The sequence below is a fragment of the Syngnathus acus genome, chromosome 2 (genome assembly GCF_901709675.1).
Source record: "Syngnathus acus chromosome 2, fSynAcu1.2, whole genome shotgun sequence".
Taxonomy (NCBI): Eukaryota; Metazoa; Chordata; class Actinopteri; order Syngnathiformes; family Syngnathidae; genus Syngnathus; species Syngnathus acus.
The window spans coordinates 24,862,149-24,878,057 of record NC_051088.1 but is presented as its reverse complement, the minus strand read 5'-3'; the positions used below and the strand labels follow the sequence as shown (position 1 = coordinate 24,878,057).

Genomic DNA, 15,909 nt, shown 5'->3' with positions numbered 1-15,909 from the left:
AATTCAACTCACTTCACAACAGGCAGTGGTTTAGCACTTAAGTTAGCATGATGCTAATAGTAAAGACAATGCAAAACGCTGTCGACAAAACACCAATATATTCCCTCCATGTGCGATAGAAGTAATGCAAACGCTCGATGAAAAAACATTTATTTTGCCGAGCAGAATTGTTTATACCTATGCTTTAAATTTCTTTGTAACTTTTATAAATAGAAAATAATTTAAATGCGTAGAAAAAAAATAATTATGGCGGTGCTTTCAAAACAATGGAAGAATCTGCTTTTTTTTTTGTATGGCTTCCTGTTCCTCATATTTGTTTTCTTGTGTCGTTCTCAGTGGTCAGCTTGTCCTCTCTTACTGGAATACACAGAACATCATGGTAGGAACATGCTACTTGGTCAAGGTAACTACTGAGTGGTCCTTTACCTCTCCTCTGAAGGCTTGGAGTTCATGACCCAGAGTAAGTACTCCTTGGCCGCCATGGAATCCAGCACTTTGTTCACGTCGCTGGTGAAGCTTCCGTCCACGTGCCTCCTCCGGTTTGACGCCCAATCCTGCATCTTGACGTTCCATCTGTACATGCACACCATGGAAACCGTTACTAGGGCATATGGTGTCTGGATTTGTGCCCTTGAGCAAATCACAGGTGGGGTTTTTGTTTTTTTTATGTAAATTGCATGGTTATTATTTAAAAACATATTTTCAGAAACATTCATTTGAGTTCCTGTTGTGATCTGATAATATGCATTGAAAGAGTACAGTAAAGTTTATGGTTACCCGTACATCTATTTTGCCCGAGATGTTTGTGCCGTTGGGCAAAAACAACTTTCATGTTCATTTGGCTGTCCTTATTCACAAACCATCCATCCATTTTCTGTTCCGCTTGTCTTCTTCATGCTCACAGGATGCTGGAGCTTATCCCAGCTGACTTGGGACAAAAGGCAGAATACAACCTGGACTGGTTACCAGTCAGTCACAGGACACACATGGAGCCTTTTACGAGTGAGTACCGAATCCAGGCAAATGAACTGCTAACCACTTACAAACCTGTGCACCAAAGTTATGGTTAAGGTGTGTCAACGTTTATACTATGCACTCATCTCATTCCATTTTGATAGCTGAATGATTTTGAGGCTGTAAATCAGCACACTATTTCTTCAACCTATGATGCTAAAGAAGCTAATTGGTTGGCTAACGTTGTTCATGTTGTAAAATGTCACTCCACTCAACGCATTCATGTGATTTATTATTACACGAAAAAGGGACATCAAGGTCAAACGGGAACGGGACGGCTAGGACAAAGCTGCCGAGGTGTTGTCCCAGTGGAATCAGGCACTGGAGGAATGCAAAGAAGCAGGAAGTTCCCCTACTCGCTTCTGGTTTGGCCAGACATGAGCCCGGCGACAAAATCTTTCACGGCCTGGTCCTGAAGGTACGAGCTGACGTCGCTGGTGTATGTGCCCTCGGCGTGACGCTTTTCCATGCTGCTGGGAACAAGAGCGAGCGTCATGTTGTGTCAAACTGTGGCTAACGCGAAATCCGACCAACCGAACATCCTCATCCGCTCACTCATAGATGTATGTTGCCACTATTAATCGATTATACCGTACGGTAAGAGTACAGCTAACATTTATTTTCATAATTAATGGAGCGATTAATCGATTATCAAAATACATTTTAGTCGCACTCTTACCGTACAGTATATGCAAGAGTTTTTTTAAACCACAAAATAAACTTAACCCGCCTCAACACTCCAACGGTCAAGCTGCAATTATGGAAACCATCAATGTCATGCAGAATGGCAACAAGTGAGAAACGCCAAACAGTATTCAACTTATTAATATGCTGCTTTTTAAAAGATTGGATTCTTGGTCGATTGAAGAACACCAATTCCATTCAGCAAATATAATACAAACCGATATCAGAACAAACCACGAAGAGGTATAAATGGACCACTAACCCGCTCCGCTTGTTGTTCATGAGCCACTGAACAAAGTCCTGAGCTTTCCGGTCTTCAAGATATTTGCTGTAGTCGTTGGAAAAAGTTCCCTCCGAATGTCTCCTCATTAAAGCATCGTCTGTCTCTGAACTTGAGGAGGAAGAACAAGTCCTTCACAAAGAGGCGGTGGCGGCAAACGTAACCTCACCTACTACTACCTTGAGATGTCTTGAAGAGGAACCTGCCAGCTACATTGGACAAAGCTGAGGACGACAAGGAGGCCAGCCAAGGAGCGAATGTTTGTCATTGCTACAACCTGTCGCATAGAACCACAACCGCACGGACACAGTAAGCGCGGGAAATTCTGTGAAGACGTTGACTCAAATGAATCTCACCTATATTTCCTCTTTCAGAAGAACGCCAACTTTCCGTCTTTGCCTGTGGCTCGTGAATACCTGAAGGTGGATCTGCTTCGGTGGGTAGGTTTCTGCCTTATTTACGGCCCAGCAATTACTTTCAGTCCATTTGTTAAATGTGTTTCAACCCTTGTCGGGAAACCCGTTGGGGCGTGATGCCAGGTAAAGGTGCAATGTTCAAACAAATAAAGTCAACACGGCCGGCAAAAAGCAGGATGTAATCCTTAAATGGGCTACTGTGATTTCCTGCATAGCGTGTCTGTGTTTTAATGTGGGCACAATGAGTCACTATTTTAGGATCCATGACGATTCATGTCTATAGATTTCACCAACGTGTCTTCTAAACCTTGCGCGCAAACGACAAGGAAATTGACCTTGAGCTTCTCAACAAACTTTTAACTGAAATCGGAGGAAATTTGTGGAGGCAAGAGAGGTGAACGTGAAGTGATTTGAATTTGACTATACCTTGTGAAAGTTTTTAATGCAGTGGTTCACTTCATAAATTCAAATATTCTTCAGTTGTTCTCTGAAAACCTTTTTGGTTTAGTGCGCTTTCCGCAATGCCCTTTAATGCCACTAGTCGGCGCCAAAAGCCCTGGTTACCAGCAAAGTAGTCAAGGAAGAAACAAATGATACCTTTTGGACTGATGGATGGAAATGATCATAAAAGGTCAATGCCGAGTAGCTGTGTGAACATCTGTGCTTTGGGATTGTTTTGTAATTGGTTCTTGCTTTATCTGGGCTTGTTTTTTTGTGTGCCTTACGTCATTTTGTATTGTCTCCACATCTGCTGCTCTTGTCACTGCTGCAGTCAAAACATTCATTTGATCCATTGTTTAAATTGATTTCAATTCAATTCTGCTTCGGACCCAATAAAGTCATGGACCGGCACTACTCACAACGCGAGATCCCTGACACGCTTAGATCATGAAAAGTCAAAAGAAGCAGACATCACGTGGAGTCATGAACTCGAGTGAGGGGGCGGGGCGAGGCGAGGAGAGGGCGTGGCTTGCTTACCGTGCAGTCCAGACAATCAAATCTTAACCTTCAAGTTTGAAGTAAGTACCACGCTAGATAAGTGCCACTGGAAAGAAAGTGTTCATCGTGCTTCAATTTGGCCACATTTGATTTTACAGCCTGACTCAAGAGCCCATAATGGAAGAAAATGAAGTGCTTTTAAAATCTTGGCAAATTTATAAAAAGTGAAAAAAGAAAAGTCACCTGTAGGTTCATAGCTTTTCACAGACAAAGCTCAAAATTGTGCGCATACCAGCGTCTCCAGCTCACAAGTGCACAGCCATTTCAATTTACAACCACGCTCGCTCACGTTCTTAGCAAGAATATTCTCTCTCGCGTTCATCCTCTTGAAAAACGCCCTTTAACTTGATCGCCATCAATGCGGCAATGTTTAAATGAAAGTAATCAACTGCGACAATCTGCTTCGGAGTGCTGCGTGGAGTGCCGACCGACCCAGTCGACTTCATGCGAAGCATCTCTGTAAGAAGTGGCTCATGTGGGTATAGACGTGCTGGTAGGCAGAACCAGGAAGTCCGTGGTTCTTGTCCGTATACCACTAAAGGACAACGTCAACACGTTTAGAATTTTCATTTGGACATGCTGCGTATCAATATGGTGCGTGGTTCCTTTGCTCACCATGGCTTCGAAGTCCACCTGCTCGTTCACCAGAGCTTCAGAGATCTCAGCTGCCTGCTGGAAATGCACGTTGTCTAGAAATCGGGGCGGGGCAGGGCAGGGCAGGGCAGGGCAGGGCAGGCCAGGGCAGGGGGTTACTTGCTCATCCACCCATCCATTTTTTTCTTACCGTTTACCTTTTTTCTCTTCCATCATGCGGGCCTTGTTCTAAATAACCTGAAATAAAATAACTCACCATCGGCTGTTCCGTGAATTAGAAGATACTGCACTGAATGGAAGTTCTTGGCCCGTCCAGTAACTGTTGAGTTCTGTGCAGAGCGGGATTGGATTTGAAGACGTACTCTACAACCGAAGGATGTGTGTGTGCAAACGTACAGCGTAGGCGACTGGATTGTCATTTGGCGTTGTCATGTAGCGCTCAGTGTAGATGGAATCTGGAAAGAACCCAAAGTGGACCTTTGCTTTTTGATCTCTTGTATCGTAATATTTCATTCTGGGTTCGCGATCTTGCTATTTCACATTTTGTTTTGTTCGTACAATCAATATTTGGATGTAGCGTTCATCTATTTTGGGTGCAATTCAACTGTTGACCACTAGATGGAGGAACACTAGTTTGAAAGAAGAACAACAAAAAATGTCGTGTGAATTTTGCAAATAAAGTACCATAATATTCCCATTTGGAGACTGGAGCAACTGCCATTCCACATTTAAAGACTCCACTTCCAGATCCCAAAACCATGGAAGCCACATATCCACCATAAGACTAAACCAAAAAAAAATAATAATAATAATTAGAGGCGCAAAGTGACTTCAACATGAGCTACTTGGACTACTCACCCATCCCCATATAGCAATTCTATCTTTGTCAATAAATCCCATTTTGATGAATTCCCTAAAACAGAAATGTCCTTTAGACCTTCTCGTCGAAGGAGAAATGATTGTTGACCCTTCACCTCCTTACCTCGCCGCTGTTATCTGATCTTCCACCTCGTAGGTTCCGAGACGTTTATAGAGTTTGTGCATTATCTTGTCGCCTTGGTAACCGCTGCCTCTCCCATCAAAACTGGCGACGATGATCTTCTCTGTGCTGGCCAAGTATGTGGACCAGCTTACTCTGTAGGTAAAGTCTACTTTCTGGCTGCAGGGCCCTGCATACCTGAAAGTGTTTTGATCATTGAGGCTGTTTCTTTTTTAATTCCGGACGGTTTGCGGAGCTAGCGATGTGCTCTTACACGTCTATCAGTAAGGGGTACTTCTTGGACTCATCGAAGCCCGGTGGCAAATACATCTTGTACCAGAGCTCTGTCACCGACGAGAAAAAGGTCAAAGATTTAATAACGCGGACAATCACGCTGATTTTGCAATTTAGTGAACTCACTGTATCCGGCAACGGTGATAGTTTCTCGACGCACGGTGGGCATTTGGATGTCAGAAATGAGTTGGCCAAATTGCTTGTTATCCTCCAAACGCATCAGCTCTAAAGAGGTGAAAGACCACTGAATCAAAGTCATTGCTAGCTGAAGCTAACGGCGCTCACCTTTGCCTTCTTTCCTATCCATAAGAGAACTGTAAGGTATGCCCGGACCTTTAATCAAACATAAACAACTTGTCACGGGACATTTGAACATATTTGACACGAAAAGATAAGAACTGACCACGGCAGGTCATGAGGTAGAATCTTGCATTGTGGCTGAAATAAGCAGAATTATACTGGCAGTTTTCCCCGCCCAAGTTGCAAGTTAGACACTTGACCTCTCCATTGGCCCATCTGCAACAAGCAGTCGCATTAAAAGGACGCAAGCACAATGCCGCAAAGGCCTTACCGATAAACATTCCTTCCTCCAGGTTTGCCTCCTTCTTGGTTACTTGAGTAGTATCTGTGGAATATGAAGTGTGTTAAAGATAGAAATATCCTTAATGGACAATAGAAAAGATTTTGCATCAGTCCATCCAAGTCATCATTCAAACTCGTTCATTTGCGTCCTCGCAAGTGTTGGAAAGCCAATTGGCTACCGCCGCCACCATTTTCTTTACCGTTTGTGTCCCCGGGCGAGCAGAGGCCAATCCCGGCAGACTTTGGGCGACACCCAGGGCTGGTCGCCAGCCAACTGCAGGGCACATATAGACAAAGGGCCATTCACACTCGCATTCACACCAACGGCCAATTTCGGGACTTCAATTGACCTAACGTGTGTGTTTTAGGGAAGTGGGAGGAAACGGGAGGCAGACGCTCAAACTCATTCACGTCAATCGCCTTTCACCAAGATGAACTAACCCAAAATAGCCCCCGCCCCCTTGAGGGATATCCGCCAACGAAATAAAATCAACTTACACACTATCAGCAGTTACTTTCTGAATGGCAATGACTTCCCATTCTCCTGTAGTGATTGCCGTCACCTTGCCCTGCAAAGGAGACATTAGCATAACGTTGACCCCAGAATAAATAGATAACTGTCCTGCGTTTGTCCACTTAACCAACCTCCACAACATGATGCAGGTGCTTGTAGCCTTTGGGGTCACTCATCAATAAGTAATAACTCGTCTTATCATTGGAAAAAACTGGAGCTGATGGGGAAAACTAGCCAGAAAAAAAATGTTAGCATAGCTCATAACATAGCTAGTTTCATAGCTACGCTAGGTCATTCTTTCATTTTTACCCGTCCAATCCAACCAGTGATGCTTTTCACTTCCTGACTCTACAAAAAAAAAAAAGAAAGACAGAGAAGACATTTGATATATTTGTTCATTCTACATATTGTATAGTGAGACTGGCAAGCACACTACTAGTTTTGTACCGCAACAGGGACCCAAGTGAAGTCCTCGAGGTCATAAATCTGAAGGATAAGGTGGTTTTGGAGCCTTTTTAGCCATTGGACAGCAAGACGCTGGTCAGTCCCCCAAGTCACTGTGGCCAAGTAGTGCTCCCTATTTAGCCAGAGACATTCAATCTTCGACCGAAACATTCTGTAACTTTAATAGCTATGAAGCTTCTCTTACTGTGAGCTGAAGGTTTCCGGAACGAGGACCTCGGAGATAATTGTTGTATTGTCTGTGTCCACAACAAACACTTTCACCTCTGGGTTTGGGGAACCTGCCTGAAGATGATGATACAAAACACTTGACATCGGGTAGCCATCTTTGGATATGTGATGAGGGGCTCCTGGATGAGTACCCACCTTGGGATATGGGATAGAAATAGTAGTGGGATACTGCTGATCCCCGTACCAGGTGAACTCCACAATGGGGACCAATGTATCATTGAACTCGGCGTAGGCCACATATTTCCCTCCCGGGGACCACCAAAGGCCCTGATTGGATGAGAACATCTCCTCTGGTAGGAGGAAGAAATATGAAAGTCAATTGTTAGGAGACTCCGGTAAAAAATAACCGCACGTTGATATCAAATATCCCTAAAGTGGCAAACGTAAAGATTAGGAGTGCGCGTTTCTCCAGTATAAAACGATTGTGCATTTATGTTGATTTGGGTTTTTAACTCTCCTCTAATAGGAGGGTACCAAAAGTTATGTCATTTTCTAGTACTTCTTACTTACCCTCATACACCCAATCTGGAATTCCATTTAAAATCTCATTCTCCTTGCCATTGTATGTCACTTGTTGGGGCAATGAATCCGGGCTGGTCTTTATATACACATTATTTTTCCACACAAAGGCCTAGAAATGGACGAGAGAACAAGTGTATGACGGCTCAGTAATCCATCTCTAGTCCAGAGTTGACATCAAGTGTTTGGAAAAGGCAGCTCAAAGTTTCACTGATCCATCAAAGTTGACATTGAACTTGATTCAGTCACACTCACCAGTTTATTCCCTGCAGGTGCCCAAGCCAAATATTGGATTTCTTCAGGAAGTTTAGAAGGTTCTACAAACTTGCTGAGATGATATAAGTAATAAAAGTAAAAAAATAAATAAAAATAACCCAGCACATAATCTTTATGCTTACTTACTTCAAAGTCCGATCATAAAGTGAGTAGGAAGCGGTGAATGAATGCCTCCACAGCTATCGGGGAAGGAAATGTTCAGTTGGCATTATTTTGTGGACTACACACAAAAATATGAGTTAAAAGAACCACAAGGTGCCTTTGAGACATCTCCTTATCTCCATTTCGAAAATGGAAATTCCACATTGAATTGAATATTGATTGTAAGAAACATGCGGTGATTTTGACCCAGATATCAAAAGTTGAATCTCACCAATGTGTAGTTACTCATAAATGCCACATATCTACGATCAGCAGACAGTTGATAGTCGGAAGCCTCTTTTTCTCCCTGTTTGAATAAGAAAAGAAGATTTTATAAGTAAATGTTCTGATCCAATAAGAACTGCTCGTCAAATTTTTTTCAATTCAAGCTCCAGAGATCAAAACAAGATGGATGACTTACAAATATGTCTGCGCTCAAGAAGATGGAGGACCTTCCTGTGGTCACGTTATGAAGATAGACTGAGCCTTGTCGCCGTTGCAAATACTCATCATCTACAAAGGGAATTGGTGTAGGATGACAAACTAGGCAAAAATGCTGCCATTTGATTGGCACTGACATTCAAAATGGCCAGTGATACCTACCAGAAATCCACCGGATGCTGGGAGATCTGGGTTTGAGGGAACTGTTGAACACGTCCGCCAGTGTGAAAAACTTCTCTTCTATGTTTTCATTCTGCTCCTCTGATAAAGACAAGAAACTTGGATGTTGCATACTCAGCACTAATATACACTCAAGTTTTTTCTCAGATTTATTCAATCTAAATTTCAAACCTTTTGACTTGTTTACAAGGGAGATTAAATAATTGACAAGTCTAAAAGTTCTTGAAGTGTCCCGTCAAGATAATTTAACTGTACTTTACAGCTTGTTGTTAATCTCTTCTCTAGCAGGCGCTAAAGAGTCTTTTGAAACTCTTAAAGTTATGTCTGCTAGCTGTATGAAATAGAGTATGATTTTTTTTTTTTTAACTCGGCTTTCATATTATTAGTAGCCTTTTGACAGTAAATCTTATTTGATCTCATGCTTTGCTGATGGTGAGTAAAGCTCTTCCGGTGGACATTCATAATGACTCTTTTGATATCAACCATAAAAGAAGAGAGGGACAGGTAGAGGCTTAAGAAGGTTGGAAACAACTTACGACTGCTGATGGTACTTAAGTGTTAACTATTAACTTTAATTTTGGTTCTGTGTTTAGTCTTGAAAGATAAATGGAATCATCTGAAAATTTGGGGGAAAACATTTGAATAAAACGGGAAAATGACTTACCCTTTAAGTGAATCACAGTTGGTACTGTGATCAGAACAACTACAACAACCAGTCCAAGAACTCCGAGGACCACCTTGGCAATTGAGACCTGATTGGATGGAGCAAAAATGTCATGTAAAACACCAACTTTAGTTACATGAACATGTGCTGTCAATTAACTCACCATAATTAAAAAAAAAAAGACTCAACAATATGGGTCCAAAAAATTCACAACAGCACCCATGCAGCGTCAGAATATTGTGCTCGCAGGTAGTTGTACGTCTATCCAACTTAGCTGTTAAATATTACCTTTGGTTTCAAGGGTAAGCCAATAAATGCGTAAACAGCAGAGCAAAGTTTGACAAGTTGAATCAACTTTGAAGAAACCGAAAGTTTTCTTTCATCAAAGTCATTTAAAAGGAGATTTAATCACATCCCCTTCCTTTGTCGTCAAAATGTTTTCATAGTATTCTTGTGGTGTTTCTTTTTTAATACTATCCAAACCTAAGGGAAATTATGTTTGTCTTTATCAGTCAACAAATTTGTCAATGTTATGATTTGTTTTATTTCTGTCATCATATTACTTTCCAAAAATGAAAATTCCATTCTTTCTTAATAATTTATTGAAGTTTGTTTTAGTTATTATTTGGTTGGATAAGAAGTTTGTAGAGGTCACTTCCTCTCACAAGTAAAACAGCGACATCTAGTGGTGGATATGGCAAACACCCTCTTTCTGTCTTGTTTCGCGTCTCTCGGAGCAGGCGAGGGGCGGAGCGAGAGGAGAGGGCTGCGAAAGAACCCCGACCCGACGCGACCCAACACGACTCTCAGCAGCAAATTACCATTACGTGACAATAAGGGTGCCCCGGTGCCCACTGAACACATTTGAGATGGAACTTTTTTTTCTTGAGAGCGCTCGTGCGCCCCCACGTGGATTGCGCCTTGGGCGCTCGCCCATATTGCCCAGAGCAAAAACCGGCCCTGATCATTGGTATTGTATTTACTTTCCAAAACGTACAATAAAACCCATGTACTTTTTAATGACATGAAACAAAAGTGAAAAACACATCATTCCACGGAGCAGCGAGAAAGCGCGCAAGTCTATTTCCGTCCTGCCGGAAGGTGTGAGGCGATGATTAGGCTGCGTCCACAGTAAAAGCCTGTTGAAAGCTTCACAAATAGAGAAGCTCTGCATTTATGGGGAATAAACACCATTTTCAACACTTGTTCCACTCAGAGCGGACATCCTCTGCAAACAAATCTTCCCTAATGCAGCATGCCTTGTTTGATGAGTACAACCTTTCCATTTACATGCCACGAAACCAAATTCTTTATAGAGGACATTTTGAACACATTTGCCCTCAGCCTGCTTTTCTTTTATTTCTTCTCTTGAAACTCGTCACTCTTTTTTTTTTTTTTTTCTCCACAATCACTGAGTTGTCTGCCATTATCCGTGCAGTTGGGGCCGTGTTCTTTTTTTTTTTTTTCAGCAGTATTGTCTTTTTGCCTTTTCACTTGTCTTTATACACTTGTTGGCAGTCTGTGACGTGTGCTTCTGTGACATAACCAATCTCATGACCGCAAACTTAATAAGCACATCACCACGCATTAATAACAAGATGAATTGAACAAAAACACGGCTGGCATATCCATCAATCCATTCAGCCAGCCATTAATTTTCAACATGATGGTGGGTACACACATTTTCAAGACAGAGTGAGGGAAAAAAAAAGGCGCATCCAACTTGAATCATTTTTAATAACAAGACGGTGAAAGGGCAACACTGCGTGGCAGCCTTGCGATACATATGTATGCATTTCTTTGTTTCATTTTGCTCTACATCTACGATGTGTTTGCTGAAATTGTGTGCTTCTCATTTTGTTTGTGTTATCCCCCAGCGGAAAGAAGAAAATATTTCACTCCGTTTCAACGCTCCTCAGTGACTATAAATACGATCATTTGACTATCATTTTTTTAAATAAATATATCTCTACATAAAATTATATCGTATTTAACATGTACCGTGGGTTTTACATGAGCCAGTTCGTCTGATTTGCAAATTTGTAATTTCTTGCACCTAAATGTCGAATAGTCGAGGAGGGTTGTAAATATATGTATACCCAACGCGCGGGGCGGGGCGGGCCTGATTACGTCACGTTTCGACTTGAATTTCCGTTCGCGTCTGACTGGAACTTACCGGAAGTCTAAAGGGTGTCACTTGTGTTATTCACAGTTTAACATTTTGCAATTCTCTAGCTTAAATCAACATCAAATGGCTTATCCCGGATACGGTGGGGTGAGTACATTAGACGTGCTCACGGTTTTCTTTATAATCGACTTGCAGTTCGTGGTTGACACTGTCGTGCTTCCCCAAGTGTTTCACACTTTTGAAGCACAAACAAGTTCCTTTCTCGCATATTATGTGTCCCATTTGCAACCAAACTAACGTTTGTGTCGGTTCCAAATGACCGTAAGTAAACGACTTCCGGGGTTGTAAAATGTCACAAGTCAACCTCCATTTTTGGTCAGTCCCGTTTGCTGTGTCATTTGCTAGCAAGCTGATCAAACCGAAATTGTAAACCCTACAGACATTGTCGTTTGCTCGACGCGCACCGAGGAGAGAGAGGCGTGGAAAATTGGAACGCACACATGACGGCGGTATAGTTATGGGCATATTTGCCACTGGTTGCTAAGCGACCAAACAGAGGGTAGCCTGGTGTCTTCTCCGCTTCTTTGCACATACAGCATGTTCAATTTGACATCTTTGAACAGCTAGTTTGAAGGTGGAGAAGGAGACAAACGCCAGCTAAAATTGTCATTTCGAAAATTTTATTAACCAATTGTTTGATTTTTAAAAAGAACTATAGTGACTCAACGGGGGGAAATGAAGTCATAGTATTTTCGCTCTCGTCATTGATGTGTTTTTGTTTACATACGTCATCAACATTCACTCTTGCTGCTCTGTTGCTTCTTCTGCCAGTCAACCTGCTTGCAGCTGTCTGAGTTGTCACTAACTCATGCCCACGAACATTCCTCAGGGTGGAGCAGCTGCTGAAACCTGCTTGAACACTTTGGTTCCCTTCACTTCATAGACACACTCGACTCTTTTTGTCATTTATGTTTGAGCTTTTGTACTATTTTGTTGCTTGTTTATGTATCTGGTTCTGCCAACGTTCATTACACCCACCAGACTCAAGGAGGTTGTATTTGACAGACAGACAGTTTCATGGGTCAGACCCGGAATAATCTACTTTTGACCTCATTCGGCTGCACTTGCTGATATAAATCATCTACACTTATTAACGCCACCCACAGGTCGGTTTCATTCACATAGTGTTTGAAGCCATTTAGAGTCGATGCGAATGATGCTTTTAAAATGGTATTTGATTTAAAGAGAGTTGTTTGAGAAGCACTGGACTCTGGTGTTGTTGTCCTTATGTACTTTTCTAAATAATTGGGTAAATCATGGTTGAGCTCGAGTGTTTCCTTTCTCAGTACGGCAGCCCGATGGCACCCCAAGGAATGCCCGGCGGACCGATGGGACGGCCCATGCCCAATCACATGAGCGGACCAATGCTTGGCCCAATGGGAGGCGCACAGCCCCACGGTGGGGGATACGCCTCCTACGGAGCAGGCTATCCGGGCCCATATGGCGCTGCGTCCCCGGCTGCCAATGACCCAATGTGGGGTTATTTCACGGCCATCGCTGGCCAGGTATTGGAAAGTCTCTCAGCTTAGGCAAAAAGGTTTGCTCACAGTGCCATTTAGCCAGCGGTCTGCTTGCTCGTTCTACAGGACGGCGAGGTGGATGCGGTGGAGTTGCAAAGGTGCTTAACTCAATCCGGCTTCACTGGAACCTACAACCGTGAGTGACCGTTTTGATCATCAAGCTGTGCAAAGTTTTTGCTTGGTCGTATAATTGGTGTTTTCTGCGTGTTGCAGCATTTAGCTTGGAGACGTGCAGAATCATGATCGCCATGCTCGACGTATCCTTTTGTGTAAGCGCAGCGCTTTTTGTGCAACCGCCTTTCCGTCATGGACGATTGTACCTTCACCACGCCATCCCCAGAGAGACTTTACGGGCAAGATGGGCTTCACTGAGTTCAAGGAGCTTTTTGTGGCGCTCAACGGCTGGAAGCAGAACTTCACAATGTTTGACCGAGACCGGAGCGGTACAATTGAGCAACATGAGATGAACCAGGCAATCAGCGCCATGGGTGAGAAAATGACGATGCAAATCAAACGAGACAGAGTGGGAATGAGTTGAATCAGAAAATCAAGTTTGATGTATCAAATCAAACGGAGTCAAATCATTCCACTTTGAAAGATATTGAGACACATATTTATTCATCTTTTATCGCTTTGGCATCATTTGGTGCCAAGAAGCAATGTTGAACTGAAGGGCGGAGCTTCATTTAATCCAGTGGGTGCGAGAATGCTTCCTAGGGGGTGCGAGGATACCCTGGGGGAAATTTTCGGGGATACTGGTCGGGCAACCGAAAAATTCTGGAAATCAAGAAGTCATTGTGTTAATTGGCATTAGGGATAATGCTAATTAAGCCTTATAGCTGTAAAGTAAACCAATTGTTATTATAATCATTATTTAGGGTTAGGGGTGCGAGAACTGGTTGGTGAATTGAATGGGGTGCGAACAAGGAAAAAGGTGAAGAACCACTCATTTAATCTGACCAGTCGAGCAGGCAAAAAAAAGGGTTTTGCTGCCATCTTGTGGCTTCCATAGGAAATAACATGCAAGTCAAGGTTGCATTACATAACATTTACCCCCCCCCCACCACCACCAAACCAGGATACCGCATCAGTCCTCAGGCCCTGATCGCCATCATCAAGCGCTACAACAAAGGCGGTCGCATCTACTTTGACGACTACGTGGCCTGCTGCGTCAAGCTCCGGACGCTCACAGGTAACCACGCTCACAATTTCAGACGCGGCAAACTGAAACTTCGACATTCACATCCGTTCTCATTGCAGATCATTTTAAGAGGCGAGATACCATGCAGCAAGGTTCTGTGCACTTTGGCTACGATGACGTAAGTCACCCGAAATCACTGCCGGTTCCTCATTTTACGCTCATCAACTTACGTTGTGTTTCCTTTGTCAATTATTACGCTGATATTTATTCTTGCTGATATTATGATATGTGTTTGAACCAACTTCAAAATGTGGCTCCTAAAACGTTTGTGTTCTTTCTGGGCAGTTCATCCTGTGCACAATGGCCATTTAATTGCTGCACGTGGGCGGAGTTTTGAGTCCAATATCCCTTGAGGAGCCGATCGGGCGGGGGATTGCCCTTTGACCAATCACTGTACAACAATGCCAATCATGGCCAGTCGGGTTGACGAGGTGAAAAAGCTTGCTATAACGTTCAAAACATATTTGCTTAGAAATGAATGTTCACATGCTCATATAACTTGAAAAATGTATAAAACCAAAGGTATAGTAATAGTTTGAATAGATTTTGTGACACCTGTGCCATTTAATACCAGCATATATGAAGTCACGGATAACTTCATATTTATATAATGTGTCTATACATTTTTGCATGTTTTTTTTTTTTCTAGACCCAAAAACACATTACTGATGAGATCATATTTTGTTACTAATAAACTTTTCTAAATGTTGTGTTCTTTGTGTTTATTGACTTTGTACAATTGTGATTTTTTTCCCCCAAGTGTTCTTACACTTTTGTTCCATTTCATTTAAAAACAAAACAGCTGTGAAAAGTGTTGCATTATATCACATTCTCACAAAAACATTTCAAATGTGTCGTTTATACTATCCTGTACAACATTTTTTTTTTTTTTTTTGTAGAACGTGCATAGAGTTGCAAATTGTAGATGATTGATGACGAGATCTGGCAAATCTTGTTCACAAGTGTACCAGAAAAGTTCAGCTTGCATTTCAACATTTTCAACAAAATGAGCTTCTCATGTCCCCTGTGAGGAAAACAAATAGCAAAGCAAATTGCACTTTGCTAGCGACAGCTGCAGTCAGAACCTTTGTGAGAATTGATCCAATAAAGAACATGCACCAGAAAATACAAATTCTCTCTGGAAAAAAAGAACATGCACATTGTACTTGTAATACATTTAGGTTGATTATCTTCAGTATATAAATGGACTTAAGAAATCCAAATTCCAACTAGGAAAGGATATTCTGTAAAGCAGTGTTTCCCAACCTTTTTCCATTCACGGCACACCTTTTCATTGGAAAAAATCTCGAGGCACACCACCAACAAATATCTGTTAAGTGTTACACCAGCTTCTATATTAAAATCAGTCATATTACAACAAAAGACGTAAAGTTCTATTCCTATATATGTATGGAGAGTCGAATAATTGAATAAACATCACTTCCTAAAGTGATTCGTTCTTTTTTCAGTTCATATGACTTCAACCAGTAGGTGTCGGTAATGCGCATTAAAGCTGGTGCCACCACGCCGTAAATCAAAACGAAGAAAATGACGTCACTTCCCGTTCACGAACGAGTTCCCCAACAGAACGGATCTGTGAGTGAGTGATTCGCATTTCCAGTTCATCGCGAGAACGGATCAGTGAGGGAACGAGTTCTGACTTTCCCGTTCGCGAACGAGTTCATGGGTCAACTGCCTTCCCGTGCATCAACGGATCAGTCCGTGAACGT

General features: G+C 42.4%; 3 protein-coding genes across 5 annotated transcripts; 1 reads left to right on the top strand and 2 right to left on the bottom strand.

Moving 5' to 3' along the window:
- Positions 1-229: 229 nt before the first annotated feature.
- On the bottom strand, positions 230-2,436 carry LOC119119761 (pro-glucagon-like). 2 transcript variants are annotated; one of them, XM_037246364.1, is made up of 6 exons: positions 2,335-2,436; positions 2,158-2,255; positions 1,961-2,089; positions 1,371-1,484; positions 427-573; positions 230-357 (listed from the first exon to the last, which is right to left on the bottom strand). In XM_037246364.1, the coding sequence occupies exons 2-6, from the start codon at positions 2,244-2,246 to the stop codon at positions 333-335; spliced, it is 504 nt and encodes a 167-aa protein (XP_037102259.1). In that variant the 5' UTR covers positions 2,247-2,255; positions 2,335-2,436; the 3' UTR covers positions 230-332. The 2 variants fall into 2 exon arrangements, with proteins under 2 accessions (XP_037102259.1, XP_037102258.1); XM_037246363.1 differs by lacking the exon at positions 2,335-2,436 and having other exon boundaries at positions 2,158-2,328.
- Positions 2,437-3,529: 1,093 nt separating this feature from the next.
- On the bottom strand, positions 3,530-9,562 carry LOC119119698 (dipeptidyl peptidase 4-like). Its single transcript, XM_037246225.1, has 26 exons — positions 9,434-9,562; positions 9,271-9,358; positions 8,589-8,687; positions 8,407-8,498; positions 8,218-8,292; positions 7,971-8,023; positions 7,824-7,896; positions 7,560-7,680; positions 7,185-7,339; positions 7,006-7,103; positions 6,804-6,933; positions 6,666-6,704; positions 6,488-6,586; positions 6,341-6,411; positions 5,832-5,885; positions 5,664-5,776; positions 5,546-5,593; positions 5,387-5,485; positions 5,241-5,310; positions 4,970-5,164; positions 4,846-4,900; positions 4,672-4,771; positions 4,384-4,442; positions 4,244-4,316; positions 4,009-4,082; positions 3,530-3,928 (listed from the first exon to the last, which is right to left on the bottom strand). Exons 1-26 carry the CDS (start codon positions 9,434-9,436, stop codon positions 3,836-3,838), a joined length of 2,229 nt encoding a protein of 742 aa, XP_037102120.1. The 5' UTR covers positions 9,437-9,562; the 3' UTR covers positions 3,530-3,835.
- Positions 9,563-11,392: 1,830 nt separating this feature from the next.
- zgc:92027 (uncharacterized protein LOC449543 homolog) lies at positions 11,393-14,889 on the top strand. Of its 2 annotated transcripts, none has more exons than XM_037246334.1 (8): positions 11,393-11,545; positions 12,745-12,963; positions 13,045-13,114; positions 13,192-13,235; positions 13,319-13,466; positions 14,057-14,170; positions 14,239-14,347; positions 14,393-14,411. In XM_037246334.1, exons 1-8 carry the CDS (start codon positions 11,522-11,524, stop codon positions 14,394-14,396), a joined length of 732 nt encoding a protein of 243 aa, XP_037102229.1. In that variant the 5' UTR covers positions 11,393-11,521; the 3' UTR covers positions 14,397-14,411. The 2 variants fall into 2 exon arrangements, with proteins under 2 accessions (XP_037102229.1, XP_037102230.1); XM_037246335.1 differs by lacking the exon at positions 14,393-14,411 and adding an exon at positions 14,465-14,889 and having other exon boundaries at positions 11,394-11,545; positions 14,239-14,297.
- Positions 14,890-15,909: the final 1,020 nt, after the last annotated feature.